This window comes from Vicugna pacos, chromosome 13, assembly GCF_048564905.1.
Source record: "Vicugna pacos chromosome 13, VicPac4, whole genome shotgun sequence".
Classification (NCBI taxonomy): domain Eukaryota; kingdom Metazoa; phylum Chordata; class Mammalia; order Artiodactyla; family Camelidae; genus Vicugna; species Vicugna pacos.
In genome coordinates, this window is record NC_132999.1 from 29,415,050 (window position 1) to 29,429,711 (window position 14,662).

At 45.4% G+C, this 14,662-nt stretch overlaps 1 protein-coding gene across 1 annotated transcript; it reads right to left on the minus strand.

Annotated features, from left to right (window-relative positions):
• Window positions 1–1,762: 1,762 nt before the first annotated feature.
• SHISAL2A (shisa like 2A) lies at window positions 1,763–14,662 on the minus strand. Its single transcript, XM_006200571.4, has 3 exons — window positions 14,481–14,662; window positions 8,581–8,720; window positions 1,763–2,028 (listed from the first exon to the last, which is right to left on the minus strand). Exons 1-3 carry the CDS (start codon window positions 14,660–14,662, stop codon window positions 1,787–1,789), a joined length of 564 nt encoding a protein of 187 aa, XP_006200633.1. The 3' UTR covers window positions 1,763–1,786.

The following is a 14,662-nucleotide window of genomic DNA, read 5'->3' on the forward strand; positions in this document are numbered from 1 at the left end:
AAGGAGAGAGACAAGATCTGTCCTATGAAAGGTCACATAGAGCATCAGTGACTAAGCCTCCGGCCTGTCACCCATTCCCACCACACACACGTACCCTATGCGCTCTCTATTCAACAAATAACTTGCAGTTCCTGGGCTATGCTAGGCTCTTTCTCACTGTTTTGAACAGGTTGTACTCTGGCCGTAATTTCTTCTGACCCTGTCTCACCTAGAAACTTTGACTCATCTTTGGTGATTCAGCTCCGACATCACTTATTCCTCCCTCAAGCTGCAGGAAGGGCCACCATTGGGCCCACTGTTCTTTTGCGTGCCTACCTCATCCTCCATATGAACCCCTTGAGGGCAGGAAATGTGGCTGATTTCCTCTTGTTTCTGGTAACCTGCATGGTCCTGGCATAGAACAGGCACCACTGAATGTACAATTAGTGGACAAAGGTGTGGTGTTTAGACTGCTGAAAATAGCACGCACACACAAGACCACAAATAAAGCAAGACCAGAACCAAGGTCTCTTGATTTGCAGCCCAGTGCCCTTCTGAGGGTGACTCACCCTGCCTTGCCACCCATTGTGTGCCCTTGGCTGGTTCAGGCCCCATCCGCAGATATCTAACAGTGACCATTTCACTGTTGCCAAACCCAGCAGAAACATCAAGAACTGCTTGCAGTGACTACTGAGCTTCCCCGATCCTTGGCTTACAGTCCTAAGGCAAAGCCTAAAGCCATTACCAACATTAAGATAAGGAGAACAGCTGAGAGAGGGGTGGCAGGCAGCATCCTGCCTGAAGATTCCTTTGCTATCATTCATAATATTTTTCAAAAACCCAAAAATAAAAGCTAACACAGTTCTTTCCGTTTGCCAACAGTGTTCTAAGTACTTTGCATGGACTAAGTAATTTAATCCTCCCCAAATCCTATGAGGTAGATATTACTAGTATCCCTGCTTGTGCAGATGATGAGGCATGAATGTTACCCAGCAAGCAAGGGCAGGGACAGGATTTGAACCAGGCACTTGGCTCCAGAGTCCCTGCTCTTAATCACTATGTTATATTGAAAAACACCCATCTGTAATTTTTAAAAGGTCTCTGTAGCACTTTCATGTTTAGAAAGAGAGAGTTCATATCCATTATCTCATTGGACACTCACCATAACCCTGCAAGGGAACTGAGGCTCAGGGAGACTAAGGGACTTTATCAAGGCCACACAGGGCCAGGAAGGGGCTGGGTCCGCACTGTGGGGCATGTATTCCATCTGTTAACCATCCATTCCCTCACTCATTCATTCACCTGAGAAACTGAATGATACTAAACACGGCTGGGCCCTGTGTATGTACTCTACACTCCCACTCATTCTGTTCCTTGGAAGGGGCTCACTCCAGGAGTGGCGCAGAGCTGCTGGAGAGGCAGGAGTCACCTGCCTCTGGGTGCTGGTCATCTTCCCTGGGTTTCCTAAGTACATCAGCTCTGTGGCAGGAAGACCAAGTCAGAATTCTCTGACTCTCCAGGTTGTTAGGTGAGGGGCTCCTCTGCGTCTCCACAGGCCCTGAGCTTCTTCCTGGTTGCATAGAGCTGTTATGACCATTTCACTGGGGACCCGTGTCTAAACTCCCTTTGGCCCACAGTAGGCCAGGCAGAGCACTATAGCTGGGTCCACAGCGGGACCTGAGTGGGTTTGCTAGGAAAAGCCCTCATTTATCCTGCTAGGCTCCAAAGTCCCTTTGGTTATCCCCACCCCCACCTTTTACCAAAAAGAAACTCCAGAAGAGGATAGTGTAGAGACATTTATTGGATGTCATGGGGCTGGGTCTAGACTGGGGACAGGAGCCTCCTCAGGGCTGCCTGGAATGTCACTGGCAGTCACTGCAGCCATGAAGCAGTGCTGGAGGAGGTGTTTGGGGTCCACAGCCTGCTCTTCATTGCAGTCCAGCCATCGGTTCAGGAAAGGGTGAGTCTGCCCGAGAGGGCTCACTCCTGGCACCTCCATAGAAATGCCCATATTCCCACTTTGGCAGTCAGGGGGTACCTCCTCGGGGTCTGGAAAACAGCAAGCCGAGGGCATGGGGCTTCCTCCTGTAGCCCTTCCTCTCCATCAGGATCACATACACTGGCTAACTTCCCTGAGTGCTTACCTTGGGCAGGACTGTGCTCAGAGTCTTAAATGCATCATTCATTTAACAAATATTCATCAACAGTATACCATATCATGAACTAGGAGCTGTCAGCATTTCTCATGAACTTAAATTTTAGTAGGGAAGATAGACAATAAACAATTGTTAGGAATATGAAGACTGCACCTTCACCATAAATCTATGCAGTAGGTACTATTAAAAATCATTTCATAAATGAGGATACAGGCTTACTACACAGCTAGCCTACAGGGAAATGCTGGAAATTTTATCAGAAATATATTATTCTCTGCTTTAAGAATAGATTCCTTGAGTCTTCATCTACTACTTCATCCTCTCCTCCTCTTGTATATCTGAGCTGAATAGGAAGCTCACTTGGCCTTATTATTTCCCACTTCCCATTCATGACTTCTGCTTCTGCAGCTTACTTGGTTTCTGCCTCCCCAACAGAACTTAAAACTTTTTGTCACTAAATCCCATGGTCACTTATGAATCCTTGTCTCCCGTGACTTATTGGGAGCATTTGGCACAATTGAGCATTCCTGCCTTTTTAGATAAGTGATCAAGGCAGAAATGTGAGTCAACTCTCACACCTTCTCCCTCAACCCCTTTCCAAAGTCAAGCAATTCAACAGGTCCTGTTGATTCCACCAAATCACCATCTGCTGTATCCACCCATTCCCTCCATCCTCCAGGCCACCACACTAGGTCAGGCTCTCATTTTTTCCTGCCCAGACCTCTGGAACAGCCTCCAGCTGGGTCCCCTCCAGTCCATCTTCCAGGCTGTAGCCAGAGAGATCTTTCTAAGGTCAAGTGAGTCCATGTACTGTTCTTTTTCAAAAGCCGTCAATGTCTTCCCACTACCTGTGATTCTTGAGGTGGTATTCAAGGTTCTTCATAAACCGGCCCCATTCCTTCTCTTTAGCTTTGTTACTACTGCACTTTCCTCAGCTACTCTGTGTTTTACTACATCAAAATTTCACTGTTCCCTAAATGGGTCTCTGGATGCTTCTGCTTGGAATGACATTTTATACCTTTTTTATTCAGAAAACTCCTATGCTTTAAGACCCATTGATGGAAGATACCCAGGAAAAATGGTGCCTCTGAAACCAAGGGAAGAGAGAATTTCAAGAAGGAAGTTGTATTGGACATAGGAGTTGGCTACACAATACCCATTCCACCTCTTCTCACCCAGTAATAGCAATTATATTTGGGTGGGATGGGCCCCATCCCAGCTCCAAGAGTGGGGCCTATTAATCTGAGCCCATCAGATTATTCTGTTCCTTTGCTACAGGGATGGGCAAGCAGTGCACAGCATTTCCGTGGATACAGTGTTGGTTTAGGGCACATGACTTGAGGCGGTCCAAGCAGAATAGAGCTCAGGCTTCTTTCTCTTCCTGGCTAGGTGGGAACAAAAAGCACACAGTCCCAGGGACTGCTGGCAGCCAGCTTACTACTATGGTGAAAATCAGTCTGAGGAGAAAGCCAATACAAGATAGACGGCAGAGCTTAGAGAATCTCAGAGGATGGAGCCACAAGTCTGAGGACATTGTGAGCTTCTGTTCAAACCATTCCTTCTAGCTCACTCTACTTTTGGACTTCTCACCTACAGAGCCAATACATTTCCTTTTTTGTTTTGTTTTGTACTTTCTATTTTTAAATAAATTGACTCACAAGAAGTTACAAAAATGGTACAGAGAGTTCTGCTGTTCCCTTCACCTCGCTTTTCCCGATGATCACATCTTACACAACCATGGAATAATTTCAACACTAGGAGACTGACATGGATACAGTACGACTAACTAAACTACAGATCCTAATCAATTTGGGAACCTGTGGGGTGGATGCTAAAATGTTACCTCTGAGATGTGATGGCTGCTGTATTCCATTCAATTGGGAGTAAAGAAAGGCCATCATTCTCTTGCTCCCCAGACTCTGTATAATTCTGTTAATGTAACCTGAGATTCTACTCACCATTTTTTTTTTTTTGGCAGACACATCACAGTGTTGCTTCATACGGAACTTGTGGACCCATCATGTCTTTTGCACATGATTCTCTTCCCCAGATCCCAGGGATTCCCTCACATGTGTATCCCAGGGCCTTCCATTCTACAATCCTAGTCTTCTAGGGAAACCAGCAGAATAGTCAGTGGTCCACCTCTTGAATACACATATTTCTGCCTCTTCCTCTGACTAATATGTAATGAAAGTTATTAAAGTCTCTCAGTGGTGCCTGAAGCCTGGAGCAAGGGATTCCATCTTATAAAGGTGCTAGCCAAGAGGCACGTGGGAGAGGAGAAAGCCTAAAGGCAAGTACAAAAAGTTCAAATTTCAAGTTACAATAAGAAGATTCACGTCTGGCTAAAACGTGCTGGTACAACAATCTTATCTGAGTCTCCCAACAACGCTCTGAAGTGGGTGTTATTATTCCACGTTATAGATAAGTAACTGAGGCCTGGACAGAGAAAGTCAACATTGACACAGCTATTACATATGGCATCCAGGATACACTTTCCATTCTGCTTGATTCCAAAGCTTAGACTCTTTCCACAGGGCAAGCATAGCCTTAGTATAGGTGAGGAACTATGCTAGGTGCTGGGATACAAAAGCATTTAAGACATGGTTCCCATCTTTGAGATATTAACAGACTCTTTGAGGAGACTAATATGTAAAAATCCAAATGCCTTATAATAAAAAAAATGTTAAAAGCCCTACCATGTATCAGAGATTAATTAGCTCCTATGTAGGCATCACCCCTAGTTTTTACAGCTTTCTTGGTATTACTGTACACATTTTACAGAGTAAATTGAGGCCCAGAGATAAGTGACTTGCCTAAGGCCACACAATGAGAGTGACAAAGCCAGGATTAGAGCCAGGTTCTCTGACATCCCAGCCCAGGGTTGTGCCTTCTCACCTTTCTCCAGGAATCTTTTGGCCAGTCGCCCCATTGCCTGAGGTCTTAGCCTGTCATGAACAGCTAGGAAAGCAGTTCTCACATTGGAGATGAGTCAAGACTGACTCATCACTAAGGCTTGTTGGGTCATAGCTACCACCTCCCCAAGTGCAGTTAATTAAAAAGCAGTGGGGGCTGAGGAAATGGAACCCTTCCTGGAAGATGAGAGGGGCCGCCGCAAGGAAGGATCTCTGGCCCAGGAGGCAAAGGCTTGGCCAATTGGCTGGATGACTGTGGACACATAACTGTCCCTTTCTGGGCCTCAGCTCCCCATCTATACAATGAGAACATCAGACTTGATTTCTAGGAACCCTATGAGTCAGTGAGAATGGCTGATTAACCATCTCCCCATCAACACTTTTCAGAAGAGGATGAGAAGTTTCGTCTTTAATTTCCCTCATTTTTTAATCTCTTATTAAACGTACTTAGGTTGAAATATCAACTCCATACTTATTCATCTCATCTGCAAAATAGGATTGATAATAACCACCTGGTAGGGTAGTTGAACAGGTTAAATGGGATAATATGTTTAAAGGCTATAGTGTAGTGCCTAGCACAAAAGCAGGAACTTGGTCGGCCTTCTCACCAAGTTCCTCACAAAGTACCAGAGCAAGAAAGTTATGGTCTTCGTGGCGTCCCAAGTTTGGAGGATGGGATGGGGTAGGGTGATGGGACAGTACAGAAAGCCTGGGCAGCAGAAGGAGCCTGTTAGCAGGAACTCTGTACGATTTCCACTCTGCTCTTGCCAAGGCACTCCCCACTGCCCCTTGCCCCCAGACTCAGAGATCAGGACTGAAGGTGCAGTGCCATGGTCTAGGCTTTAGACCTAGTTGGGAGATGGGGGTTAACATCCTAGCAGCACATGCTCACTAGCTGTGTAGACTTGGCCAGTTCACTTCCCTTGGCTGAGCCTTGGTTTCCTCTCCTGTAAAATGGGGTTGATGATCTCTCTGCATGTCCTACTGGAGAGAGAGACAAACATATGAAAGTCTGTGTCAAAAGGAAAGCTCTGATGAATGTAAGAGAGTGGGCCTATAAACTGTCTCAGGTGCAAGAGGGACAAGAGGCTCCTGGGTTGAGGCTGTGGGTTCACAGGAAGGAGAGGATAGCACTAAATGAAGAAGAAAGGGGAACTCAGAGCTGAGTTTAGGCAAAAGGCAGAGAGAACTGAAAGCTATCATTTAATAAAGAGTCAGGAAATGCATTTTCCATCCTAAAAATAAGAAGCAAAAAGCAAGAAATTGTCTCAAACCCTGTTGACTGAATAATACAGCTGGTGGCTGGGCAGTGGAAAGCAGGAGGATACTTTGCATGCACAGGGCCAGCAGATGAACTGTGTTCCCTTGAGTTAGAACGGCTGCAGGGCTGGGGTGGGGAGAGACGAGGAGAGCAGAGCACAAGCAGGTGCACCCACAGACCCGGCCTGGTGAAGGAGAAATAGTAGGACTTTGGAGGCAGAAAAATACAGATTTGAGTTCCTGCTCTGCAGTTTACAAATTGTGCGCCTCTCTGAGATCTGGTTTTCACATCTGTAAAATGGGTGATAGTAACACCTACCTCACTGAGGCAGTTGGGAAAATTAGATGAGGTTAGTGCATGTAAAGTTTCAAACAGTGTCTAGCATATAGTAGGAACTTCCCTTTCTCAGCACAGGGATAGGGAGAAGAAGGAAGGTGGAAGTGGATTTGGCTCTGTCACTTACTCAGTAGGCACCTTAGGCCTCAGTTTCTTCATCTGTAAAATGGATACTAATAAGATCTATACTCTTCCTGGTTATTGTGAAGAGCAAATGATATGGTCTCTTTAAAGCTAGTTCATTCCTATTAAGTGCAGTATCATATTTCATTATTCCTCTACTGATGGGCATTTAGTTTGTTTCCAGTGACCAGCTGTCACGGTATCCATCTTTACAAGTCCTCTCCAAGTGCAACAATATCTCTAGGGCAGATAATTAGAAGTGGAATTGCTGAGTTATAGGGTATATACATTTTTAGTTTAAATAGGTATCGCCAAATTGCTCTACAAAGTGGTTGTAGACTTATGCTCTTACCAGCAGTATCTGAGAGAGAATCCATTCCTTCCACCCAAACTTCTCACTATTAATGTGATCTGTTTTTGGACTTTTGCCAATGTAATTGTTTTTTTTTTTTAAAAAAAGGTATGTCGTTCTTAAATTGCATTCTCCTGATTATTAGTAAGTTGAGCATCTTTTCATGAGTGTTGGGCATTTGTATCGTCCAGAGGATTATGTTTTTCTCATTTGTTCAAAGATGTGCCTATATATTCTGGATATCAATCCTGTCTCTATTTTATATATGATAGTAAATTCTCATTATTTGTAGTAGTTATGTTCTATAAAGTTGCCACGAACACTGAATTAGCGAATACTGAATCATTGCACCTAGGAGAAGTACAAAGTCAGGTTCCTGTGACTCTCTCGCTACAACATTTTTGTCAGCTGATCGTTACATAACTTCATTCTCTGCGTGTTTCTTATTAAAGACACCTTATTTAACATACACTGTTAATTCATTAACATTCAACTCATGGCCAACAGCACTATAACTCTTGCCTGAACAAAGTTTATCTAAAAATGTACTTTCTACATAAGGCGCATGACAGCCTTCTTGTACTAAGGACTACTAGGCAGCATTTCAGCACTAAATTTGGGCGTCATTTTCAACAGTGAAATCACCAACATAAATCATAAAAATGCAAAAACATGGCACTAAATATACCACGGAAAGGACACTTGTTTACAATATAAGAGCTGCAATAAGGAGGCAGAGCATGGCCTTGTTCAGCCTCAGCTGGGAATGTGTGTGACAAGGCAGCTCACATTTTTTGTTGCTCTGTGCACATCCATATCTGCAGATGACCTAAAAACACTGCAGGTATTGATTTTTGAGGTTACAAATTAATTCTATCAAGTAGGCGAATTCACAAATATGGAATCTGTGAATAATGAGGATTGACTGTGTGTATGTATTTGTATTTCTAATATCTTTGCAGTCCACTACTGGTTTTTTTACCTTTATGTATGGTGTCTTTTGTATTATTTGTATTTGATATCTTTTTGTATTTGATGTAGGCAAATTTGCCAACATTTCCCTTATTTTTAAAATTAAACATTTTATTAATGTTACCCCATTTAAATCAATCTGTTTCTGGACTCTTTCTATTCTAGGGTTTCTCAGCATCAGCACTATTGACATTCTGGGTCAGATCATTCTCTATGCAGGGTGCTGTCCTCTGTATTGTAGGATATTTAATAACATCTTCATGTAACAAATAGAATGCTGACTATATTGAATTATTTTGAATGAGCACATGAAGAGTTTGGGATAGAAATGTTCATGTCGTGAACTTCCTGAGAAACGTGCTCCTGCTTCTGAATATTCCAGGAACACTCATGAGGCAAATGTTCCAAACATCATTACTAAATATCTCCCCTCTGCAAGGGTGCTAGCCTGCTGAATAAAAGGAAATCATGTGACCTCTTTCTTACCTGTAGTTTGTAAGCTTAAGCCTGGGTCCAACTTTGTGTGGGGTTTTGAGCTGATGAACAGGTAACAGAGCACACAGGCGGTGACAATGAAGGCCAGGAGGACCACGGCTGCTATGGACAGGCCCACAAGAGCGCCAATACTGGGGAGAGAAGACCGTAAGGGAACAGGGTCAGAAAAGGACTTGGGAAGCAGCATGTTGTAGGAGAAGTATTGTAGGAGTTAGAGGAATCAGCCGACTTGAACTTCTGTTCTGTCTCTACTTGCCCTAAGCAGGCTTTCTGGGTCTAAGCACAGGAAAGAGCATCAACTATGTGGCAGGTACTCACCACATACATGACTTGACATGGCTCCGTGCCACCAGGTAGCTGGGACTCCATGTGTGTTCCCTCTCTTCTCCTCTCCTTTCCTCAACCTGCTTCCACCTGGGGAAGCTGGAGATGATCTTAAAGAGCCCTCCCCACACTGCTGTTTCTTAAAAATCAAGACATATGGTGGGCCTTAAACACCAGCTGTCCTTCCAGCCTCAAGGTAATTTCTGACCCAGCCTCTAGCGGGTCATCACTCTAGTGTGGACTCCACGTCTACAACACTCCCTGCTGCTGGTCCCTCTGTCTCCAACCTCACTGCCTCTGCCCCAGGTCAGGCCTCAGTCATCGTCACCCGGTCTCCAGATAACTACCTCCTGGCCTTTTCTCGAGGCCACTGTCTTTCCCGTTTCACGTGATCTCTACCATCCTCTCCCCACATCAGAATTTTTCCTGTCCTTGAAGGCCCATTTCAAATGTCTCCTCCTCAGTGTTTTCCCTGGTCATCTTTCTCTCTCCTTTCTTCTCCCGTGCTAGGCTAACCCAGCCAGACACCTTACTCAGGGCCTCTAGGGTTCCCCACTGGGTCAGGCAGCCAGCATGGTAAGGAAAGAGCAAAGAGCTTTGGAACTCTTACAGACCTTCCTGGTTTAGGACCCAGGTCTGTTAACTAATTTGATGTGAGATCTTGATGAAATTATTTAACCTCTGAGCCTCAGCTTCTTTGTCTGAAACTTGAGAATGATCAAAACATAGCACCACACAGGTGGTAGTGAGGATGAATGATCTGTATAATATTCTTGGCACATAATAGGTATTCAACATATTCCTCGTGTGTTCCTTGAAGGCAGACTCAGACCATGTTTAACTGGCTTTATTCTCTCCTTGTACAGGTGCTGGCACGTAGTAGGCAGTTAGTAATTATTGAGTAGCTGCTTTGTGTCAGACACTGTGGGATGTTCTCCTAACAGTAGGAGATAGGTAGCACCAGGTTTGTTTGCGTGACTTTTCTGCCTTTGATTCCTACAGCTTTTCTGCCCACCCCTCAACCCTGACCCCAACCCCAGATTCCTGCCCTTGCCATTTCTGCCATTTCACTCCCAACTAACTGATGGTTAATTTACGCCAAACAGAAACACCTTAGAGCTTTGGAGAGTCTGTTTTCCAATGGCTAAATAAATTATTGGATACTCCTGCGATGTAATAGTATAGAGCCATTAAAAACATGTTTTCAAATAATATTTAAGATCAAGGATACATTCTAATGAGCTGCTAAGTGAAAAAAGCAGGACACATTACTATATATATAGCGTAACCCTAACTTTAATAAATAAACATAACATATACATACATAACACAGCATGGGTAAGGTTGGGTGGAAATACACTAAAATGCTAACGGTAACAGGCTGTCTCTGGGTGTACCAGAGGCTGTAGATGTCCTGTCTGTGTCCCATTAGGTCTTAGAATTGTGGAATATTCTGACCAGGGTTTCAAATGCCAGCATCTGTATCTTCTTCCCCGGAATTTCTTGGGGCTAGAACAGTCTCTGCACATTGTTTAGGTCAGAAATGCAGGAAAATTAATGCCTCTCTTCTCCCACTAGCACACAGCCAATGGCTGACAGAAACTGGTATGTGAATCCCCAGCTTCCTGGCCCTCTGGTGAGATGACTCTGAGGTGTATGTTCTACACTGGCTAGCAGAGTTCAGCAGGTTTGAGCTCTGGGGACCCTCAGTGGTGACTTGCTTGGTAACACACCATTGTTAGTTAGCTCCTTCCCTTTCCTGTCTCACTCCCCCACCCTCTACTAGTGTTTTCTAGGATCGCTTGTCATATAAACTACTTGCCCTCAAATCCTCATCTTCTGGGGAACCCAAGCTAGCATACTGGATCGCCCATGATCTCTTTCCTTTTTTTGTTTCTCCTCTCCTTTCCACATTTTCCACATTGAGTATGTAGTACTTTTTAGTTCTTGTAAGTGTTTTAGTGAAGTATTATTTTCTTTTTTGAGATATCCTTACTGTTTATAAGGCTGTTACCTGGGAGACTTGTGCTTAGGTTGGGGCCCCACCCTTCACAAGGGACACCTGGAAGGAAAGGGCCCTCAAAAAGTAGGATCCTTTGAGGAGTGGGTGAGACGACTAGGGGGATATAGTCCAGATCATCAGTTAGTCAGGGAGTGGGCAGTGTCTCTGATGGTCTGTCTGGAGACAGAGGAACCAGCTTCCAAGAACAGAGCTGGAAACAACAGGGGAGGGCCCAACAGGGAAAATCTGTTCTTAGTATGAGATGAACTTTAAATGATCAGCGTTGTCCTATGTGTACTGCCTCAAGAGGTGGCAAGTTTCCTATTATTGGATAGGTTTGCACAGAACACCTGGATGAGTACACCTTTCAGAGATTAGAGATTCCTGCCCAGCGTGGGAAATAGGATTAAAGAGCTGCTAGCCTTCCAGGATTTCCCAGCTCTATGACTGAAAGATAGATAATCCACTGTGACTTCCAGGAAAGGACTGGAGGGGTGGTCTAACATTTGTTAGGGATTTTGAGTCAGGCAGTTCTAAGTTTGAACATATAAGCTGAAAAATTCTTTACCTTTTGATCTTCATTTTCTTCATTCATAAAAGCTCTTATCTCATCAGGTGTCCATAAAGATTAAATGAGATAGAGGTAGTGCCTGGCTGCCAGGTCTGCCCTCCAGCAAGGCTGCTGCCTTTTTGCTCACATCCTGATGAAAAACAGAACTACTGATAGAAGGTGTCTGGAAAGTGGATCAGATGTGTGATAGCACCAGCTGCTTCTCCACAGGGAGTCTTCATTTCCTGAGACATGCTTTTAAAGACAGCAATTCTTCTTGAGCACTATCCAAGGAAACAGTGTTTACCTGCAGGTTTTTATGTTTATAAGGGCTAGCTTTCATGAACAGGGCCAAATGGAGTCCAGCACAAAACAAGGTCTCCACTCTGCAGTGGTGGGGCTCTGACAGAAACATACTAGGAGGGTTGTTTCAGGGTTTGGAGGACACTGATCACCTAGATGTGTTGAGGACCCTGGTTCCCCTCCTCCACTTGGCAACTGTCTGTGATGTTTATGAACCACTTATATCCAAGCCTAGGAAGAGTCAGCCCTGCAGGTTAGAACCTTTCAGCTTCCCTTGGGGTCACAGAATGGAAGCACACTGACATGTGATGTAACCTCAGAGGTCACCCCATCCAACCCTCTACCTCATTGTCTGAGGCAGTAAAGCACTCCATACCTCAAGAGGGTCCAAGGCAAGGTAGAGGGACCATAAGAGGTGTGTAGGGATAGGGGTGGTAGTGGAAGGATGGGGTCCTGGCTGGGTGCTGAGGGATTTACTTATCTCTGTTCCCCCAGGGGCTAGCATAGTGCTCAGAAGACAGCAGAGGTTCAGTGAGTAGTTTTTCAAGTGATCTTAGTAGAGTAGGTTATAGTAAGCTAGTTGTCCAGCAGGTCAAGCCTGGACTTGGGACCAGACAGGCCTGAGTTTTCATCCCAGCTGTGCCACTTCCTCTCACTGGGGCACTCTCAGATAGAAAATTAACCTCTTTTAAGTTTTCTCATCTGTAAAATGGAGAGAAGATATGCCAGGGTTGCAGATGTGTGAATGCATCTAGCTTTTGGATGGTGCTAGGTAATGTTCTTTAAATCTCAGTATACCATTGCTGGAAAATCTTGGACAATTCACTTTCATACTGAGTTTCAATTTCCCCACTGACAAACCAGGGAAAGGGAACTCCCTTTCATTGAGCACCTACTATATGCACTAGTCACTTTCACATGCATTATTTCACTTAATCTTCACAACAATTCCATAAGACAGGTATCATTACTGCCATTCTAAAGATGACAAAAGAGACTCAGAGATAATTTGCCCAAGTTTACGTGGTTAATAAGTGACAGAGCCAACGTTAGGACAGGGTTCTAACTAGCCCCAAGGCTCCACACTGTTTCCATACTTCAAAGGGAGGTCAGCACTATCATATTTCAGCACTCAGCTCAGTGCTAAGTACACAGTGGTTCTTCAACAGATACTCCATTGTTATACTTCAGATGCATGTTGTATCTCTTTGAATGGACTGTGAGTTTCTCAGAGAGGGAATAATTGATTTTGTGTCTCTAGTACCTAGCATAGCCTCTGGCACAAAACAAAGGCTATATTGAATGAATGAAAATATGGATGAACAGAGAATAATATAATTCCCCAGGTGACAGCAGCTGAATGTGCAGGATCTGAAAACCTGGCCATCTGAAAATCCTTTGGAGTTACAGACTGAGCAGTCTAGAAAAGCAATAACTGTAATTGTTAGTGGTATATGCCAAGTTGATATTACCTCTTGATCTCATTTGGTCCTTGCCCTAGTCAGAAATCATCCTCCCCATTTGATGAAAGGACAGAGGCTCAGAGAGGTTTTAGAGGCAGACTGTCCTTTCCTGCCCAGAGAGCATGCAGCTGCTGGTCACATACCTCCGGGGACAGGAAGATCACTGTCTACTGAGATGGCCCACTCCATTTTTGTCGATGCCTGTTTCCCAGTGCAGCCTCAGGATCAGGTCCTATTTTCTGGGTGAGGCCTTTAGGGACCCAGAGAAATTATGAGATCGCTTGCCCTCTCAGCCCCCCACAAGTTCCAGGAATGCCAGCACTGGTCTAACCACCTCCTTCCCTGAACTAGTGGGGAAACTGAGGTCCTGTGGATAGGGATTCACCCAAATTACGCTGATCTGGCTCCTGCTATGGCATTGTCATTATCTCATGATAAACTTGGAGGCAACTTGGAATCCTTGGTTTCTGCTTTGGCTTGGGAGTGGGGTACATCCCAGAACTTACCACAGGGCCTGGCCAAGTGCTCAGGAAGGGGTGATGATTGAAAGAATGACTAAATATGAGGGGGGAGAAAAGAGTTGAGGTTGGGCAGAGGCTGAGGCTGAGTTGGGGTGTAGCATCAGATGAGGTATTAAGGCTCCAGGTGAGGTTTGACTGTAGGTCTAGGTAATGTTTGGAGTCAGGGTGGGGGAGGAGAGCTGAGGTTGGGTTGCAGGGAGGATCTGAGGAGGGAGGAGGTTAGGGCTGGTGATAGAGATCAGTATTGGGGAGTGGGTAAGGTCAGGGATGCGGTAGATGATATTATGAAGGGGACCCTGGTCAGCACTTGGATAAGGGAGGAGTTTGGGTATCTGGTGAACCTTTGCAAGGTGGGAGTTTGCTGTTAGGGTGAGGGTTATTGTGTAATTTGAGGTCGGGCTGAGGGTGGTGGATGAGGATGTTTGGGGTGGGGCTGAAGTGAAGGTTTTCCAGGGTGGAGCTGGGGCGGGTGGTTCAAGATGGACCTTAATAATTGTTGGGTTAGGATAGGGGGATGGAGCTGAGGAGCATCTGCACAGGGAGCTGGGTTGGAGACAGGGTGAGAGCAAAGGTCAGTATTGGGCCTGAAGGGATACAGGCTGGGTGGGGGTTGGCCCTGACGGGGTGGGTATGAGGATTGAGGGTTTAGCACGCATTTGGGCCGAGGATGGGGCAAGGGGGCTAAGACTCGAGTGGGACTCTGGGTGGGGTTAGGGCCGGGCCGGTACCTGAGCCACCACATGTAGCTGTGCTCGTAGGGGAAGAAGCTGTGCGGGTCATCGCAGCAGTACTTGTGGTCGCGGAAGCCGCAGCAGAAGACGGCGGCCGCCTCGCCCCCCGGCCGCGGGCAGCTGAAGCCGCGCACCACCTCCTGCTCGGCGCTCACGTAGGTCGTGCAGGCGCCGCTCAT